The sequence below is a fragment of the Sphaerodactylus townsendi genome, linkage group LG04, assembly GCF_021028975.2.
Source record: "Sphaerodactylus townsendi isolate TG3544 linkage group LG04, MPM_Stown_v2.3, whole genome shotgun sequence".
NCBI lineage: Eukaryota > Metazoa > Chordata > Lepidosauria > Squamata > Sphaerodactylidae > Sphaerodactylus > Sphaerodactylus townsendi.
The window spans coordinates 33,214,391-33,232,816 of NC_059428.1; the positions used below are offsets into that span (position 1 = coordinate 33,214,391).

General features: G+C 41.3%; 1 protein-coding gene across 1 annotated transcript in view; it reads left to right on the plus strand.

Moving 5' to 3' along the window:
* The window catches only part of PDS5B (PDS5 cohesin associated factor B), an 86,557-nt gene that overhangs the window by 8,319 nt on the left and 59,812 nt on the right, over nt 1–18,426 (plus strand). The window contains exon 2 of the mRNA XM_048492897.1: nt 16,134–16,257. Coding sequence (XP_048348854.1) covers nt 16,150–16,257 — 108 coding nt within the window. The 5' untranslated portion in view covers nt 16,134–16,149. The remainder of the gene's footprint in view (nt 1–16,133; nt 16,258–18,426) is intronic.

The window sequence follows — 18,426 nt, forward strand, 5'->3', positions numbered from 1 at the left end:
GATGGGTGGAGTTGAGGCTTGTGGAAACAGTATAAAGGGAGAGCTCCTCAGCGAGATGAGAGAAGCATTGAGGTCAGAGTGCTCATGGAGGGAAATGTTCCTTCCAAGAAAGGGGATGGCTACTTTGTTTAGGAATTTGGATTTATACTCCATTTTTCTCAAACATAAGGAGTCTCAAAGTAGCTTACAAACTCCTCTCCCCACAGCAGATATGTTGTGAGGTAGGTGAGGCTGAGAGAGCTCTGTGGGAACTGTAACTAGCCCAAAGTCACCCAGCAGGCTTAATGTGGAGGAGTGTGGAAACAAACCTGGTTCACCAGATTAGAGTTCACCTGCTCTTAACCACTATGATATGCTGGCTTCCAGGAAGAAGTTGTGAAGAGACAATTCAAGTTTTCAAAATTCAGCATTTTGAAAATGAATACAAGTAAATTCCTTCAGTACTAGAGCACTGGTTCACAGCGAGTTGATGGATTCAAGGCAGACAAAAACTGCATGGTGCCTAATAAAATTATTAAATCAGCTACCTCAAAATGTGGGGAAAATGTGACTTCATAGATTAACCAAAAAAGTAAGGGAAATGTCTGATGAGGATTCTAGAAATGACAAAAATGTTGGAACAGCTGGGTGTCAGTTACAGAGAAAAAGTGTGGGTAAATGAGAAAATATCCTGCTCAAGCCCCTGAGAGCTTTTGAATCTTGGTGCACGAAGGAGTGTCAATATTGCTTCCCACTCTACGCGGGGATTCTACGCGGGTTCTTGCAGGTTGATTCTGTAATATTTTTAGATTATACCTTTTGCCTAAGGGCTTCAAGATAATGCAATGTAAAATCAGATGTCTGTCATACTCTCAGCCCTTCACAATATGCCCATACCCAATCAAAATGAGGACTATCAGTAAAACCAAGGAAGCTTATGGAGTCTTAACTCTTCCTGATATATTAGTGATATTCGTGAGATATTGTTTGAACAGAATTTGCGTAATTTTTAAAAGTGGGAAAATAGATTTTTAAACTGTTCTTTTCCACATAGTACTCACTTTTTCTTTCTTCTCTGTTTTTTTATATCCGAAATGGTAAGCCATTCTTACAGTCTTTAGGGTCTAATGAGAGAAATTAATAGGTAGTCATTTTTACTTCTTATATGATTTATTGGTGAATAAAGCTCTATGAGACTATTAGGAGCTATTAAAATTTGTAGGTCTGTGTTGTGCACCATAAAGATGACCATATCTACTATGAATGTAAGGAGTCATGTAGAATGTACTGCTGCCTTCAGCATTATGGATTATTATATTTCATTTTCTCCATATATCCAGGCATGGCATTCACTGATCATGTGGGTGAAATCACAGGGAACTCGGATCACTCTCACTCCTTTGCTGTAAGGATATTTGTGCACACTAAAAAATAGCATTCTCCACACAAAAGTCTGTGCAAGCTAATGTTACTCATTAAGCTGAAGTTTAAAACCACATGTACACCTATGTTTTCCTCTCTGTAATGCAGTTTTAACAAAAGTCTTTCACAAAATTATTCAGAACGGTAGATTCTCAAATAGTTTTTACAAAGAATAACATATGTTTATGCAATTAAGTGGAAAGTGTATCTATCTATCTATCTATATATAAAAAGCTAACAGTGACTTTGTTAGTCATGCCCTAACGCTGAAACGGCTGGACGGATCGCCCCCAAATTTTCACATGACGCCCCTCCTTGTTGCGGGCAGGTAATCGGACCTTCATATTGCCGAAAGTCCATACCTGAGCCAGGTAAAACGTCTTTTTCCTGGCGCACCAGGCCATGAAGCTGGCTGTGTTTAACTATCACTCTTAGAATGTTCGTGCAACATGTCTGTGGCCTGAGGGGTTGGTATGCCCTTAAAGTGTTCATGCAGATGGCCAGAGATGAGTAGTGAAAACAGTAAATAGGTAATACTGTTAGGTAATACGTGTGGAAGTGAAACACATACACACTTTGCCGTGCGAGACGTCAGGTGGGGTCCCCCCCCTCACACGCAGGTAACTTTCTACTCTCTGTGCCTCACCCACTGCTACCACAATAAACAACATACACTCATACAACATCCAGCCTTCCATCCTCACACACTCTCACTCTGCCTCCTCCTCCTCACACATCCAACCACCACTTCCTGCTACCCACTTCCCTCACCCATATCTCGCCACAGCCTCTTTACCTGTAAAAGTGAGCTGCTGAGTTTGCCTTCTTTCTTCTAAAGAAAAAAATCGCTGCATGGGGGGCTTAAATCCAACACTACTGGCTCCGCTTTCTCTTGTGTATACATGGCTCTTTTAAGAACCCAGAGAGAGCTGGCTCTCTCGATCTGGAACGCCTTCACCAATTCTCTGCCTCCTGCTGCCTGGACTGGGATAGCCTCCTTGCCCCAGTTCTGCCTTCCCCAAGCCAGGACTGTGTGTGTCAACCAGCCTCATGGACAGCGGAATTCGCACTCTGGACAGTTCCGTTGTGGAATGGAAAGGGTTACCTTATACTAAAAAAATAAGACACCACCATATAACAATGTGAATTGAAAAGGGAAAGAGGGATTCAATTTGACCAACCCAAAAGGCTATGCTGGGGATCATTGGACCTGCATGGACATCTGTGTGGGTTGCGGATTGTGATGAGAAGGACAATTGCCACAGCAACGCGTGGCCGGGCCCTGCTAGTATCATCAATATATATAATTTTCAACTTGGCTAAATCTGTAGATACTTAGATCCAGAGATTGCAGCCACAAACAGGCAATGCATCTTTATACAAACCTAAAAAAAGCCACAGATTTGTGTGAAAATCAGAAATTAAAAAAAAAATTACCTTGGCAGATTAAAATCTTTAACCGTTTAGGAAGCAGTACCTGTAGCTTTAAGAAACAAATACCCCCAGTGGCTGTTGCTAGGCATCCATAACAGTATTGCCAACCTTCTAGATTTGGTTTCTGTCAGTAAAAAGCAAGGAGAGGACCTTCCCAGGCCTCCTTTGGTCTTTGAGGGAGCCCTCTTCTTTTATTAAGCTATGGGTTAGGACCCTACAAACTGGCCCACCTGTCTTCCTCAGGGCAACTTCTGGACATTTGAAATCACCTCTCTTGCATAACCCACCCTGCTTTGATTGTCAGCTCAATAGTTTTCCAGTCCAAAGCTTCCCAATGGTTTAAATTAATAAAATATAATTACAGAACTCAGTACAGAATTAATATTATAACACAAAAAACTCAAAATGGCCTTTACATCTGTACGCTTCCAAACAATGTTAGTGGCAATATTGAAAGGTCAGTATAACAAAACACCAATACCTCAGTGTATTTTGGTTCAACCGCAGGGAATCTACCCCATTATATCTTAGCCTGCCCTCTTTACTTAAAACCTAGGGGAAAATGCCTTGGTGTGGTATTAATTGGGTTCTCTGATTCTGATATATTAGTATTTTTGCTATCAGATATTGACACATGTCACTTACAGGTTGCTACTTTTCTCTAGCAATTAGAGTTAAATTGGTGTCAAAGAATGTAACTAGCCTGAATTGATGGCAAGACAGGATAAAGTTTAATTACACTGTATTTATATTGTAAACCATGTTGCATTTTCTGTTTTATCTTTATTTTATATTGTCTTGTTTATTTGTATGTTTTATTTATATAGGATTATGTTTTTACTGCTTGGTTTGACCTTGTGATGGCCTTTGGCTACCTAAAAGCAAATAAATATAAAACTTACCAAGGACTGGCTGCTTGCTACTGTTAGAATTAGAATTTTAGATAAGTTGCTGGGAGATATACCCAGGTTTAAATCATCACTCTGCCATGAAAATGCGCTGGGGGACTTGGGCCAGTTGATGGGATTGTTATGAAGATGAGATTGAGAAGAATGATGTTAGCCTCTTTGGTTCCCTGTTGTGGAGAAAGGTAGGTCAAAATGAATTAAATAAATAACTCAAGATAGGTAGATAAAAGGTTGGTTGATTGATGGCTGGGGTGTACCAAAGGTAGCAGGGAGAAGAGAGGTTGTGAAAGTTGCCAGGAGGCTGGAAAGAGGAAAGTGTGGGTAAGAGGATATGGGGGGAATTAAGGTGCTTCTCATAAGTCCCTGCAAATGCCCACCGTGCAACTAGGCCTGGCAGCTGGCACCATACAACTGGGCCATAGCTTTCCTGGATAGAAGCTATAGAGGATCGGGGGGAAACTGAAGACACAGGGCAGATAAAGGTAGGTTGGCAGATAGGTGGGAAGGAAAGAAGAAAACAGAAAAAGGGGAGAGGACAGAGGAAATAATGGAGGTGGAGAAAATGATATTCCCTTTTAAGACTTTGTGAGTTCCTTGCTTCTGTATCTCTACAGAAGATGTGATTGGCCAGGAAAGATGTCCTTGAAGTCACAGTGGAATGGAAGTTGAATACATCAACTATGTGCTGAGGTAGGGCAAAAATGATCTAGGGCATGGACTAAAAATAGCAAAGTCTGGAGTATCAGATAAATCTGCTAGTTTGGTACATGGCAAATGTTGTGACTATGTGTGAAACATAACTGTAAGTGGAATATTGTTATGAGGCCTGAAGCTACCAACCACAACCTTTTCTCCCTCTGAGCCAGAGGACATCTTGGGTGATTCCTACTGTTTCATAAGGAAGGCTTTCGCTTAACGCATAACGAACTTTCGCTTCCCAAGGCACAGAAGGTAAAGGACCAGGTGACTTCCATAGTCAGCAGCAGATCATCCTCTTGTATGCCACTGACCAATCTGATGAGTGAACTTGTAGCCCACATCAATGCTGCCCAGTGGGGCAGACTTTATTCCAGTGCATATGTCCCTGACTGTACGCAGGCAAGTCAAGGCCAGCTTACTTTGGTGGACAAAGAGCAGCAGCGTCTGACAAGGATTGCGACCACTCAACAAACATTAACCAATGCAAGCCTGTCAGAATGGGGAGGGACCCTAAAAGAGCTCCAGGGGCAATGGAGCCCAAGAGAGCCCAAATTGCCAATAATTTAGTTGGAACTTTGGACAATTTACTCAGCTCTTCAACACTACTAGAATTAGATCTCCAGAATCAGATTATCAAAAACCTATAAAAATGCCTCAAATAAATGTTGGAAATGTGAGCTCCACAAAGGGACATTCGTGGACTCCTGACAAGGTTACAGAATTTTGGAGAATGATACATTCAATAATCCAATAGATTTTAAAGATGAATGTACAAATGAGACCAGAGGCATTTTTGTTGGGGCTTATGGTGAAACTTTTATGCTAGTTTATGACTATAATAAAGGTTTGGCCAGAACTTTGGAAAGGAAACATGGATCTTTGTTTTTAAATATGACAACAACAGCAAGAATGATATTGTGCACATGTCGAAAACCTGATCTGGCCTTTGGGTGGTACCAATGCTGAGCCATGGGCTCTGAACCAGAACTCCAGACAGAAACTGTATTTTAAAAACCTTTCTTAAAGGTTGTAAAACAAAGTTTAAAAATAAAACAGTTAACCCAATCACAGGTGCAGTTCAGATACACAATAAAATAACAACACTAAGATCTACTTACTGGAAAATAAAAATATAAGATGTCTTCAGTTCATGTGCATAGTTCCTCAAATATTCTCAAGCAAAATAAAGATTTTATTTATTTAATTTATTTATTATTGGATTTTTATACCGCCCTCCCCTGGAGAACAGTGTTTGGTTTCCACGAGGGATAATGGTATATCTGAGGTCTATACCATTATGGTATACCTGAGATGAAAGCTTAGACAAAGGTAAAGATACCTGGAGTCGGACTGCTGGAAGCTGACCACATAGAAATTGAGAGGAGAGTGTTTACCTTCTGAGGTTACAGTAAAGAAGTCACCAAAATCATCATTTCTTCCAGAAGAGACTCTGCAGCCAAAATGTACAGTTTCACATGGAATACGTTTGTGAGGTGGAGCAGAAGGAAAGGAGTTGACCCTCTTTAGCCAGAAAAGTCAACTGGACTTCCTTCTACATAGCATCAGGTTTACGTTCTGTTACCTTTTAAAAGGCAAATTGCTGCTATAACCTCAGTAATCCCAACTGCGGAGGATTAGTTAGCATCCAAACACCCTCATGCTTGAAGGTTTTGAAAGGTGCCAGACTTAAGGACAGACCTCAGATATACCATTATCCCTTGTGGAAACTGAACACTGTTCTCAACTGCCTTTTCCCACATCTCCATATCAGCCTATTAAAGACATCTCATTATTGCACCTACAAATGAAAGCAATATTCCAGGTCCAGTAACTTCATCCAGACCAGTACCGGAGCTAGGTATACTGTCTCAAACCATCATTTCCTATTTCAGGGATAAGGTCGTCTTAAAGACCAGTCCTACCTTGTGATCTAAAGTAAACTCTCAGTTTCACAGGCAAGAAAGCAACCTCCTTTTGTCCTGACCCGAAGCACCTCAAGGAGGTATTTTGGCACAGTCTGAATGTTTGCTGGACCTTGAAAGCACATATCCCAATCGAGGACCCCAAATTTCCAGTACCATTATTAGCAGGTGCCTCAAAGACTGTGTAAGTGAGGCCTATAGAGTTTAGAAATTACCCATTTCTGCTGGGATCACAGCCCATTCAATCTGAAGTGTTGTGACCATGCAGCTTTTGATAAAAATGCATCAGTAGAAGAAATTTGCAAAGTTGCCACGTGGCATTTATTAATCACTTTAAGATCAACATCTATAGTTTGGCAGATGCAGCCTTTGGCCGAAGGGGTCTTCAGCACTTTGACCATTGGATACTCACTGTGAAATGTCCTTCTCTCCTGAACATAGGAGGACATTCGTCCTGATTCATCATTTTATCACGTTTGCTAGCGACGACCCTGTTTCCCACACACTAAGAACCTGAGTTAAGGTGGAATGTCGCCTATCCAGGTACTCAGATGGATTCCTTGCTGCTGCCTACTGTCTCACAGTTTCCTTTCATTCAGGTTCTTATAATCACCAACTCACTATTTTTTCCTTTGTAGACTCCAGATGATCCTCACCCAGACTCTCTCTCCATTATCTTTTCTATGTTCATTTTCCCAGGTTTTTTTATTTCTGTTTTTCTCAGCCTCCTATTTTGTGTGTGCTGTTTTTTCCATTCTCTTTTGCTTTGGATGTTGAATCCCTTTCCCCAGTATTACTGTGGCAGAATTCTCATAAACAGCAGAACTAATCCACCCTGTGTCTGGGTGTACTGCTGTGGACTGAATACAGATTCTGACATGAGCAAATGCTTCTGTATCCCAATATACTTTCTGTTTTTAGAAAATTAGCGTATTTTGACATATTATCTCCTACCTGTGGTCTGAAGGGCAATGCAGGTTTACCACAGGTAGCTGGGTAATTCGTTACTAATTGTTTTCTTTCACAAATGGCTGTTGAGGCTACTTAGCCTTAGTATTCTTTTCCCAAAGCCAATCCTATGTGGAAAGGATATTTGGAAGGCAGGTGCTCTGTTGGAGTATTGGTAATTTCTCAAGCACAACCTGTTGACTTCTCCCAAAGGTAGACAGATTTGCAAGTTAACAGATGTATGAAAAGTTAGTACCAAATACTGTTTAAAACCATAGTTAGGTTGTTATATGCAGTCCTGTACACTGTAGTGAAAGTAAAACAGGGAGCTTGAAACTGCAGAAAACAGCAGCTCAAATGATCAAGGAGTCAAAGGTCATCAGAAGAAAGGCACGTATATAAATATTTAAATTAAATAAAACACCTTTCTTTGGGCCCCTCTCCTTTGAATTCTGATAGACTATTTTTTTCCTTTGTGGAGGAAAGGTAAACTATCTGGGACTAATCAATTTAAAAGAAAGGAATGTGGAATGATCTAGTATAGCCTGATCTCATCAGATCCTGGAAGCTTAGCAGGGTTGATACTTGAATGGGAGATGGCCAAGGAATACTTTTCAGAGAAAGGCAGTGGCAAACCACCTCTGCTTAAATTCACCTTGAAAACCGTCGACTTGACAGCACTTTACACCCACAATTTTAACAGAAACACAAACAAGGGGACAGCCACTGACTTTAAGAACATAAGAACTAGCCTGCTGGATCAGACCAGAGTCCATCTAGTCCAGCATTCTGCTACTCGCAGTGGCCCACCAGGTGCCTTTGGGAGCTCACATGCAGGATGTGAAAGCAATGGCCTGCTGCTGCTGCTGCTGCTCCTGAGCACCTGGTCTGCTAAGGCATTTGCAATCTGAGATCAAGGAGGATCAAGATTGGTAGCCATAGATCGACTTCTCCTCCATAAATCCGTCCAAGCCCTTTTTAAAGCTATCCAGGTTAGTGGCCATCACCACCTCCTGTGGCAGCATATTCCAAACACCAATCACACGTTGCGTGAAGAAGTGTTTCCTTTTATTAATCCTAATTCTTCCCCCCAGCATTTTCAATGAATGCCCCCTGACTTTGGGATACTCCGCATAGTCTGCCTCATAAAGTTGTTCTGCAGATAAAATTGTGGAGAGGAGAATGATACAAGATGTTTTGGGTCCCTGTTATGGATAAATGAAGTAAATTAATACGAAATATAGCTGAAGAAAGGTAGGTTGCTTGGGTCCCTGTTAGACAGGAAATATGTGAAGTAAATAATAAAGATAGCTGATATTGGATGGCAGATAAGTAGCTGGGCTGGCATCTGGAACTACTTACAGCAGCAATGGTGAACTCATTTGTTACAAGAGTGACTTGGTTGGGCTTGGCCATGTCTACCATAAAATTTAATACCAGGGACCTGAGAGACTTTATAGAAGGCACAGGCAAAGCCAATTCATGATATTATTTTTCATTTAAAAACAAACATGTTCAAAACAACAGTCCTATAGCATTTTCTTTTGTTTAACAGAACCTCTTGCTCTGAACTACTGCATTAAAATATGGAGTCAGCATATGTGCTGTAGCAATTTTGAGTATGATGTTCAGGTGTGTCTCTAAGCTGGGAATGTACTTTTGATTTATTAACGTTCACTACAGAGAATAGCTGTTCACATACGTATGTTGTCCCAAGCAGAGACAAAATTTTAGCAGTGAAGGCCTTAAGTTGGGGGTAAGTTGGACCACAAAATTGGTGAAGTTTGCTAATGCCAGCCTCAGGGAATTTATCCTTGAGCACAGCATCACACTGTGACTGACAGCTACTTGTGAGTAAAGCCAGCTGTTCTACTCATGAGCAAAAGCAACATGTCCAAGCCCTGTTTTGAACGCACCCCCCCCCCCCGAGTTCTCTTTGAAAGAGGCAAGCAGCAGCAGCAGAAACTTCTCCCTGCTAGAACCAACAGTGGGTTCCTGGAGCAAGCCCCTCTCTTACTCAGTTGTTGTACTCATTGAGAGCACAGTTTGTACTCGATTCAAAAATATCCTTGCTGCAATCCAGGATGACTCCGCCAGTAAGTAGAAACAAGGAAACCCTGTCCCCCCCCCACAACCCCCTTTCCAGCTTACCCTCTTGCCTCTAATCCTGTAAAACCAAGTGCCGCATGGGAGAGAAGAAAGCAGGCCAACTGCATGTGTTGTGAAATAGAGTGCAGTTTGGTTCCCTCTCCTTTTAAAAGCAGGTTGCAAACAAAGGGAAGTCTCTCTCTGTCTACAGCAAGCCTGGGTCACTCCTTGCCCCCCAGCTGGCTCGAGGCCATTCTGGATTGGCCAGCTGGTTTTTAAGCAAGGAGCCACAACCATATAAACCAGGCTGATTCGTCCCTCAACTGCAGCCTGCAGCCTTTTCTCCAGGTGCTTGTGGGCCAGATAAGAGCTCTCAAAGGTTCCTGAGTACCTGGCTTTAGACCTTTTCCAGGGAGAGTTTGGCAGGAATAGTGAAGGAAGAAAAGCTGGAGGCCCAGGAGATAAAGGTTATAGGGTTTCATGTTCAATACTGTGTTGGTTAGCTAGTGAGTGAGAAGGAATCAGGAAAAGGAGAGAGATTGTAAGGGCTTCTAGGGAAGGGAAAGAGGAAGTAGTGAAAAAGGGGAAAATAAGATGCCCATGAACAAATTCTTATGAATCTCCTGCTTTTTTAATCCATAAGGCTGATCAGATGCGGCTACTTATTTGTGTTTGGTAGATACTGATGTCTGGATAAAATGGATTCATACTTGCCCCAATTAGTGAATGTTCTAGGTAGGATTAGATCTGACCACACCTTTCTTTCTGTGTTCACCTCTGGAATTTTACCGGTTCTCAACATTCTGGGTTTTTCCCCCATCATGTCTGTAAGCAAGGCTGTACTTACAAGCAATAGAAGTAATAATTGTAGGTCTATACAAGCTTATCCTGAAATACATTTTTGCTTTTATGGTGGCATACAGTTATCTTTGCTACTACAGGGTAGCACAGCTAAAGATCTGGAGATATAACTGAAGGTGATTTCTCATTAAGGGTTGCTAGCAGTCATGGATAAACTATCCTGCTACTTACGTAGAGGACCAGATGAAATATAGAGATACCAGATGAAGCTTTATATCACCTGGTTAATGACTTCCTATTAATCTTTCATTAAAAGAGCTGGACATTTTTTTTCTGTAGACAGTTGGCAACCCTATATTTGAAACAGCAATAATGTCTTATTCTAGCATGGGCCTTTCTCATATCAGATCTACAAGTGTATAAGCAATTCTTATTTATGTAAGATAGATTTTAAATGAATTATGGTGATGAGATTTTTCATTTGTACTCATTGGCCTAATTTAACTAGTGTGATAAGTGTCACATTAAGGACTTTCACCCTACCAAAAATTTCTGCCATGCAAATATCTGGAATTACCTGAAATTGGCAATTTACTCCACAAAAGTGAAGGCTTAGGATACATATTTTTAACTGATAAGTAATCAGGACATTTTCAAAAATGTAAGTGCATTATGTTATTCAGAGAATCACAGGCAAGGCAGTGATGCCTAGGTAGGTGAAACTACTCAGGATAAAACTGCTATTCCTGATTCTGACTGCTTTGAGAATTTGGGTCTTAGGATTCATCTTGATAGTTTTTCTATTTGTAGCAGAAAAAAAGGAGTTCTGACTCTTGAAAGCTTACACCCTGAAAATATTGTTCATCTCTAAGATGCTATAAAATCTAGCAATGCTCCATATTGCCCATTTTGTAGTCAGCAGAGTTTGTTCTATTCCCCCACAGCTGCAGATAGGTCATTCGTGTCAGATTTCATTCACTGATATGTTTTATGATTTTATTGCCTTAATATGTTGCTTGTATTCTCAACTAAGACTTAAATGTGTCTTTCTCGCTCTGAGGAGGAGGGTTGTAATGAGTCCTTTTCAAGGTGTGGGGGAATGTTGAACTACTTGATAAATTCTAATTCAGCTGTATGGCACTGGATTCTCCTTTTGAAGTGCTTTTGAAGGAAATCAGTCACTTTAAACTTATTACCCAAAGTTATTGATTCTTATGCTATGCTGTCCTCTCTTTGTAACATCTCCCCACTCCTCTCCCCATCTTAAGTATAAATTTGAATTCTTAAGTGTCAATTTAGCTATGTTACCTCTATACATCTCATGGGCCCCTTACACATAGAATGCTTATCTTAGTGTGTTTGCAGAGGTGTCTCCTTGCATTTTTATGTTTACATGCAAGGAGGCACTCCCTCTTGGGAGCACAGCTTTTCTGTGCAGCGTTTTTCAAGCCTGGTTCTCTTATCTCCCAGCAAGTGATTCTTAAAGGCACAGATCTCATCGCACCCAGTAGTCTCAATATTGGTAGCTTTATAAAAAGCTTTTAAATACTGTTATATACTGTGTTACAGTATTTTGGTTAGCTTCTCTCCTTGCATTCCATAGCTTGGGGGGAGGGGCGGAAAGTGAACTCCGCTGGGGAAACTGACAGGTGACAGACCGAGCATTACCCCCCCCCCCAATCCGTGTTGGATTCACAGGAATGAAAGCAAAAACTGCAGGTCCTGTTCGGTTATTTAAGCCACAGAGGTGTGAGTCTGTGAGGAGCAGCGGTGGCAGCAGCAGCCAGCAAAAGGCTTCAAACTCTTGTGGTGATTTTGCCATGGTCACGCCCTGCAGTAGGATTCAAATAATTAACAACCGGTTCCAAAAGGACTCAGTGGTGGAATTACAACCATCCTCTGAACTAGATTTAAAAAATTAGCTACCGGTTCTACGGAATAGGTGCGAATAGGCTGTATCCCACCACTGGTCACGCCCCCCACCCGCTGCCCTGGCTGGGAGATTCTATTGCGATACTTCTCCAAAGTGTTCCTCAGACTTGAAAGTGGCAGCTCAGCCAGAGAGATGACCTTCAGGAGGAGGAGAAGCTAGATGGGTTGCTCTGTAACCACTGGTGGCTTATGTGCACCCTGTGTGGACACAGCTGGGCTGAACCTTGAAATTGGGAGCCAAAAGATGGGAGCTGGGCAGAGCGACAAACTGCTGTGTTTACCTGTTATATTTATATATAGACATTGTAGCTCCTTCCAAAAGCACTCCCCCCCCCCAAAGAAATGAAAGATGCAAAGCAACATGGAAGAAGGGCGAGGGGAAAGGCATGGACGGCTCTGTGAGGGTGTGGGAAGGGTAGAGCTAGGTAGGCTGGCTGTGGGCAGAGGGAACATGTGCTCACTGGCAAATCTGTCCTGCAGGGAAGCAAAATTAAAATTGTGCTATAAGTGGATTCACTTGCTGTGGAGAGAGTGGAAAGTGAAAGTGAGCTAGAGGAAATATGTCTGTACAAGAAATCTTGCTGCAGCGGACATTCGCCTTCACCACGCAGCAAAAACCCTGTGTGAAGTAAACTCTGACTTTCAAAGGTTCGGTTGGGGTTTTCAATTTTTAGTTTTTAAGATGCTGTGAAATTCCTTTTTTCATCTAGGGCTGCTTAGTTTATTATGCTGTTTCTTTTCAATTTGTAGCACGCTTCACATTTTTAAAAAATTGAACCCAAAATAGTCAAGAAATGCATCTGATTCTGCTCTCTAGTTTTTGTAAAGTGACACTTGATTGGAGAAATATCTTTATCTCCCCGCCCCCCAGATAATAGCAACCCACTTAGCAGCTTTTTAGGAAGGAGGAAGGGACTTGTTTTATCTCCTTTTTAGTGACTTTCTCATCCTTTCTTCTCTTTTTATATGGCCACAAAGATGAATTCTTGAACTGTCCCTTTTTACAAGTTTCACTTATTTTGCAAATAGTTTTGTATAAAGCAGCAGGTGTATGGTCTAATATGGATGCTGGGTTTTCTCAACTTGGACATAAAAGTTGGTTCACTGAGGATATTATTGAACCACATGATGGACCCCTATGTCAAAAGAATTCTCCCTCCCCCATTGATTTGTTCCCAACTATTCATACGCTGAAAAATGTCAGCCATTCTACTGATAGGAGGTTGGTACGTGCCTTCTGATTGCCCAACTGGCTGCTGTTATCCTTGGCACATCCTCTGTGAGCAAGTTATGCTATTGTAAAATAATGGGCTCCAAAATGGGAAAGCTGGGATTCATGCAAGTGCTGGTTCTTGGTCTCTGTGCCTGTTTCGTCTCTTCCTGCCGGTCAAAGTAAATGCATGGGCATAAATTGTACCCTGGATTGATGGGTTTAAAATTTCTTTAGAGTTTCTGGTATAGAATTCTGACTTGCGTATATGCGGGGATCTGTATTTAACTGCATCAGAGAAGGAGAGGCTGACAAACTGCTTCTTGAGCGTCTTAGTTGAAAAGAGTATATTTTGTCTTGAAGCATGTGACATCTTTACATATCCAGCTCTGCATGATCTACTGCCGCTTTAAAACTTCAGTTATCACAGCTGTTTCTCCTGATTCCTCTTAGTCTGATTTATTGGAAATAGGCATATCAAAATTAATAAGAAAGCAAATTCTGTTTGACTTTTTCTAGAAGCTAGTCTCTGGGCAAATATTCAGTACTGAATTGGAGATGCAGTATTAAGCAGAAGTGTTGCATGTTTACAATAGATGAGCAAAGAAAGATAAGAATAACACACCTATATTTATATTTCCTTTGCGGCACTTTTAAATGCTGTGTGTGCCTTAGCTTTCTTACAGTTATAAGGAAAAAGGAAGCATTTTATTATGGCCTAGTTCTTACTGAGATGGTAAACCTGGTCTGTTCCATTTCAAACTGTAGGTGGGAGGCTCTCATTCTGCTGTGTGCACATATGTCATATTCCCTATATGCAGAAAAGTAGTATATCAGTGATAAGGATTCTAGACTAGACTGTGATGAACAAGGCAGAGTTTCCCTCAGCTGGCCTTAGTGAATCACTTTTGAGTTTAAGGAGGTATCCCGGTTAGATTGGGAGCCCAATAGGGACATCAGTGAATTAATAGATAGGCAGCTGTTGGAGGCTGTTCCTCTAAAAAAAACACTTAAAAATAAATCATGCATCTACTGTAGTGTTCATGACTTTCAGTCTTTCAAAGATTTTAAATTAAGCCCAGTCTAACCCAATGTTGTCAGATCTCAGAAGCTAAGCAGTGTTGTCCCTGGTTAGAATTTGGATGGGAGATCATCAGAAAAGGGTTGGTAGTCTGAGATAGGCAATGGCAAACCAGAGGCGGAGTGTGGGGAAACTCCACCCAGGGCGCATGCGTACCCTGCACCCCTGTTGCGGTGCCGCCCACCCCCTCCCCGGAACACCCCCGGAATGCCCCCTCTGCAGCCCCTGGCTAATGCCTCCACCCAAGGCGTCACGCTCCACCTCCGGGTGGGCGCTTACGCAGCCTCTGGCGGGGTAAAAACCATAACTCCAGTTCTGTCTTTACGGCACTTGCCCTGGACTCTAGACCTTGCTCATGTAACTTCGCTTAAGAACGCTCCAGGTTAAATAAGCTTATTATTTGGTTTTATTCTCCATGCCTCTAGAGAGTTATGTAAGCAGTAATATAAACTATATGAGTAAATAAAAGGTAAGCTGTGCTGGTCAATAATAAATCTGGCCTGTGAAGTGAAAGTTCCATGATTTGAACAGGAGAATCTGGATGCTTCAAGTGCAGGGAAAGGTGTGCGAGGTGAAACATAACATTAATTTCATCCCAGGGCCACTTTTATCCTATAAAAGAGAAAAGGTGGGTTAAAAGGTGTGTGTGTTATGACGCTGACTTGGAATTTTTGATATGTAGGGAACAGTTTTGTGTGGAGGAATATTTACTCATGAGATCCTCCTGTCTGCAGTCTGAAGTACTTCTTACCAGAAACAGGTTTACCATCTCAGTGAAAAACTAGATCCTGTTTTCTAAATCCTGAAAAGTGTATATTGAAAGGTAACCTTCATACTGAGTAGTAGATCAAGCTGTTTAGTGCAAGTCTGCCTGTCAGTATATACATACATTGCATCTTTCATATGGATTCAGAAATTTCAGTTTTGATTCAGAATGTTGCAGCTAAGACGTTGATTGGAGTGGGTCGTAGGAACCATATCACTCTAGTCTTGTTCCATCTGCACTGGTTTTCACTTCGTTTCCGGGCACAATTAAAATTCCTGGTGTTGATCTTTAAAGCCTTTCCTTCTTTTGGACCAACGTACGTGAAGGATTGTCTTCTCCCTTATGAACATGCGTGATATATCAGTACAGTCATTGCCAGAGACTCTTCTTCGAATGCCCCCACCTTCTCAGCTTGGGTGGGTGCCCTTCTTGGTTGCAGCACAAAAACTCTGGAATTCTATCCCCAGGGAGATTTGTCTGTCTCCTTCTGTTGCCATCTTCCATTAGTGGGCCAAGATGTTTTTGTATAGTCTGGCATTCCACCAGTGATCTCCTAATGTTTTATTTGTTTTATGTCCTCGTATGCATTTTAACTCTGTTTTTAATTTTTATAATGCTATATTTTTGAAGGGGTGGTTCTCATGGTTTTCAAATGTTTTAATTTGCATAATTATGCATGTTTTAATTTAACCTATTATGCATGTTTTAATTTTTTCTGCCGTCGTGAGGGCAGAAAGGTGGGATACAAATTTTGATACACACACACACACACACACAACACACACAGGATGCAACAAAGTTCAGGTAGAACAGAGAGAAGAGGTTGTATTTGTGACATCCTCCATATTTTGGGCATTTTATTATGTCAGGTGTGCCTGATGTAAAATGAGTCGCGTTATCTCTCTGATCTACCATTCTTGTTTTCATTTTCTTTTCCCTTCAGGTGTGGAAGTGGCATCATGGCTCATTCTAAGACAAGAGCCAATGATGGAAAAATTACTTATCCTCCAGGAGTTAAAGAAATATCTGATAAAATTTCTAAAGAAGAAATGGTGCGGCGGTTAAAAGTGAGTGAACAGCTGGATACTTTTTGAAAATCCTTTTTAGGCAGCTTGAAATCGTGGAAACGCCTAGACTTTTCTCCTTGTTTACATTTGTCCGTGTGTGCTTTTCTTTAGAGTGCTTTCAGCAGTGTTAGAAAAATATCTTGCTATTCATATTTTTAAAAGCCCTGTGAAAATAGTAGAATAGTACTGTTCAAGTGTTTGTCTGTGTCACCAAGTCACGTTAACATCATTGCACACAAACCAACCCACAGCATTTTGCATTTTTTTACTGCACGATAAAGAGTATCTGTGTTTCTGTTATTATAATGGCTATTAATGGGGTATGACTTTGCCCACTTTTAAACACAAGTATTCCTCCGTTCCTCGGATGTGATAAGATTTTGTCACAGTCATTACAGGTAAATGTGTGATTTCTCAGTTTTTTCTTTGAAGGCAGGGTAGGTAAAATAATAACTGAGCTACATTGTATAGCTTGGTGAAGAATTGATTGGAATTGTGGAGGAATTTGGGGATGAAAGTGTATCCATTCACCCTACTGCTTTATGCATGCACCTTATGCTCCCCTGTGGTATTGGGTGCCTGTGTTAGTGTATATACCAGTGAGGGAGGACCTGAGGGAATCCAGATGGTCACAATTAACTCCCATCAGCTCCCCTACCAGCATAGCCAGCTGACCAATGCTGTTGGTAGGGGCTGGGATGTAAATCAGGTCCATGAACATCTGGAGTGCCATAGGTTCGCCACCACGGGTATATACGAATTAACTCTTTATTAAGAGTTCTTGCAGTAGATATATCAGTCCACTTGCTTCTAACATTCATCTGGTGAGGCTTTCTGTACTCAAGGGTGCCTAAAATCCACTAAAATTGCCGCCTGCAGTCTGGGAGATTCCTCGAGATTTGGGGAGGGATTTCACCTAGACTCGAGTCTACAGTATGTCATGGAATTTGCCCCCTGAGGCTGCTTTTCCTCCAAAGGAACAGATCTCTGCAATCTGGAGATGATGTAATTCCAGGAGAATTCCAGGCTGCACCTGGCAGTTGATATCCCTACTGTATCCCCATTAATAGTTGATTGAATTGTCACTGTAGATCAGAGCTACGGTAGTATAGACTATAAATTAGGGGTGGCAAACCTATGGTGCTCCAATTGGCCATGCCGACAGGGGCTCATGGAAATTGTAGTCCATGAACATCTGGAGCACCATAGGTTGGCCACCTTCCACCACAGACAGATAAATGGATACGCTGTATTTTTAAAGTTTGCTTTGTGATCAAGTGTGGTGTTGTGACTGTTGGGAGATGCAGGTTAGAATCTTCCCTCACCTGTTAAATTTAAAGGTCGATCTTTGCCCAGTCACTCTGCCACTCTCAGCCTGGCTTGCCTGACAGGGTGGTTGTGGAGATAGCTTGGGGGAGGGAAGCCACATATACCATCCTGAACTCTTTGGAGGAAAGGCAGGATAAAAAACGTGCAGCTAAATGAACACTTTTCTGGATTGTCTTCTGCAATTTTGCCCTCTTATGAAAATAATTTGCTTCAGGTCTTGTAGTGTTGACTGAAAGCACCTGTCATATTTATTACTTTTGTTATGAAGTACATAATTTGCTACTTGGGAGATATTTAAAAGCAGTCATTCCTAAACACAGGTATTTTCTTATCTGTTGCCATTACAGTGCAGTGATAAAGCCGAATGCAGTGTGTCCAAATAAACAAGCTATATTTGGTCTTTTATTAAATCTAAATAAACTGCTGTTCTTCTGGCTTATGGTTTGTGTGAAACATGAGTAGCTGTCTCAGTGCTTACATCATAACAGAATCTTGCAATGTAAAATGATCATTTGATGCAATATGGTAATTAACTGGTGCCTTCTGTGTTTGCAGAGATCTATTTCTAGTGAGGAACTGCAGGCTTAAATGTGATTGTAATCTTTGCTTTTTAATTAAATCTCCCTATAGTTAGCTTTTAAGAATTTTAACGTTTGGAGGCTGTTAAGAATGATAGTTGTGGGTTTGAATAAACTAGCTGTTAAACTTTGCTTGGTATTCTAATAAAAACGTTATCCTTGCATTTTGCCAGGAAATAATTACTCTGCTGATAAAGGCAACATGAAACTGCTGGTATCGAAACTGGAGAGAAACATAAAAGTTATTTTCAAATTGTTCATA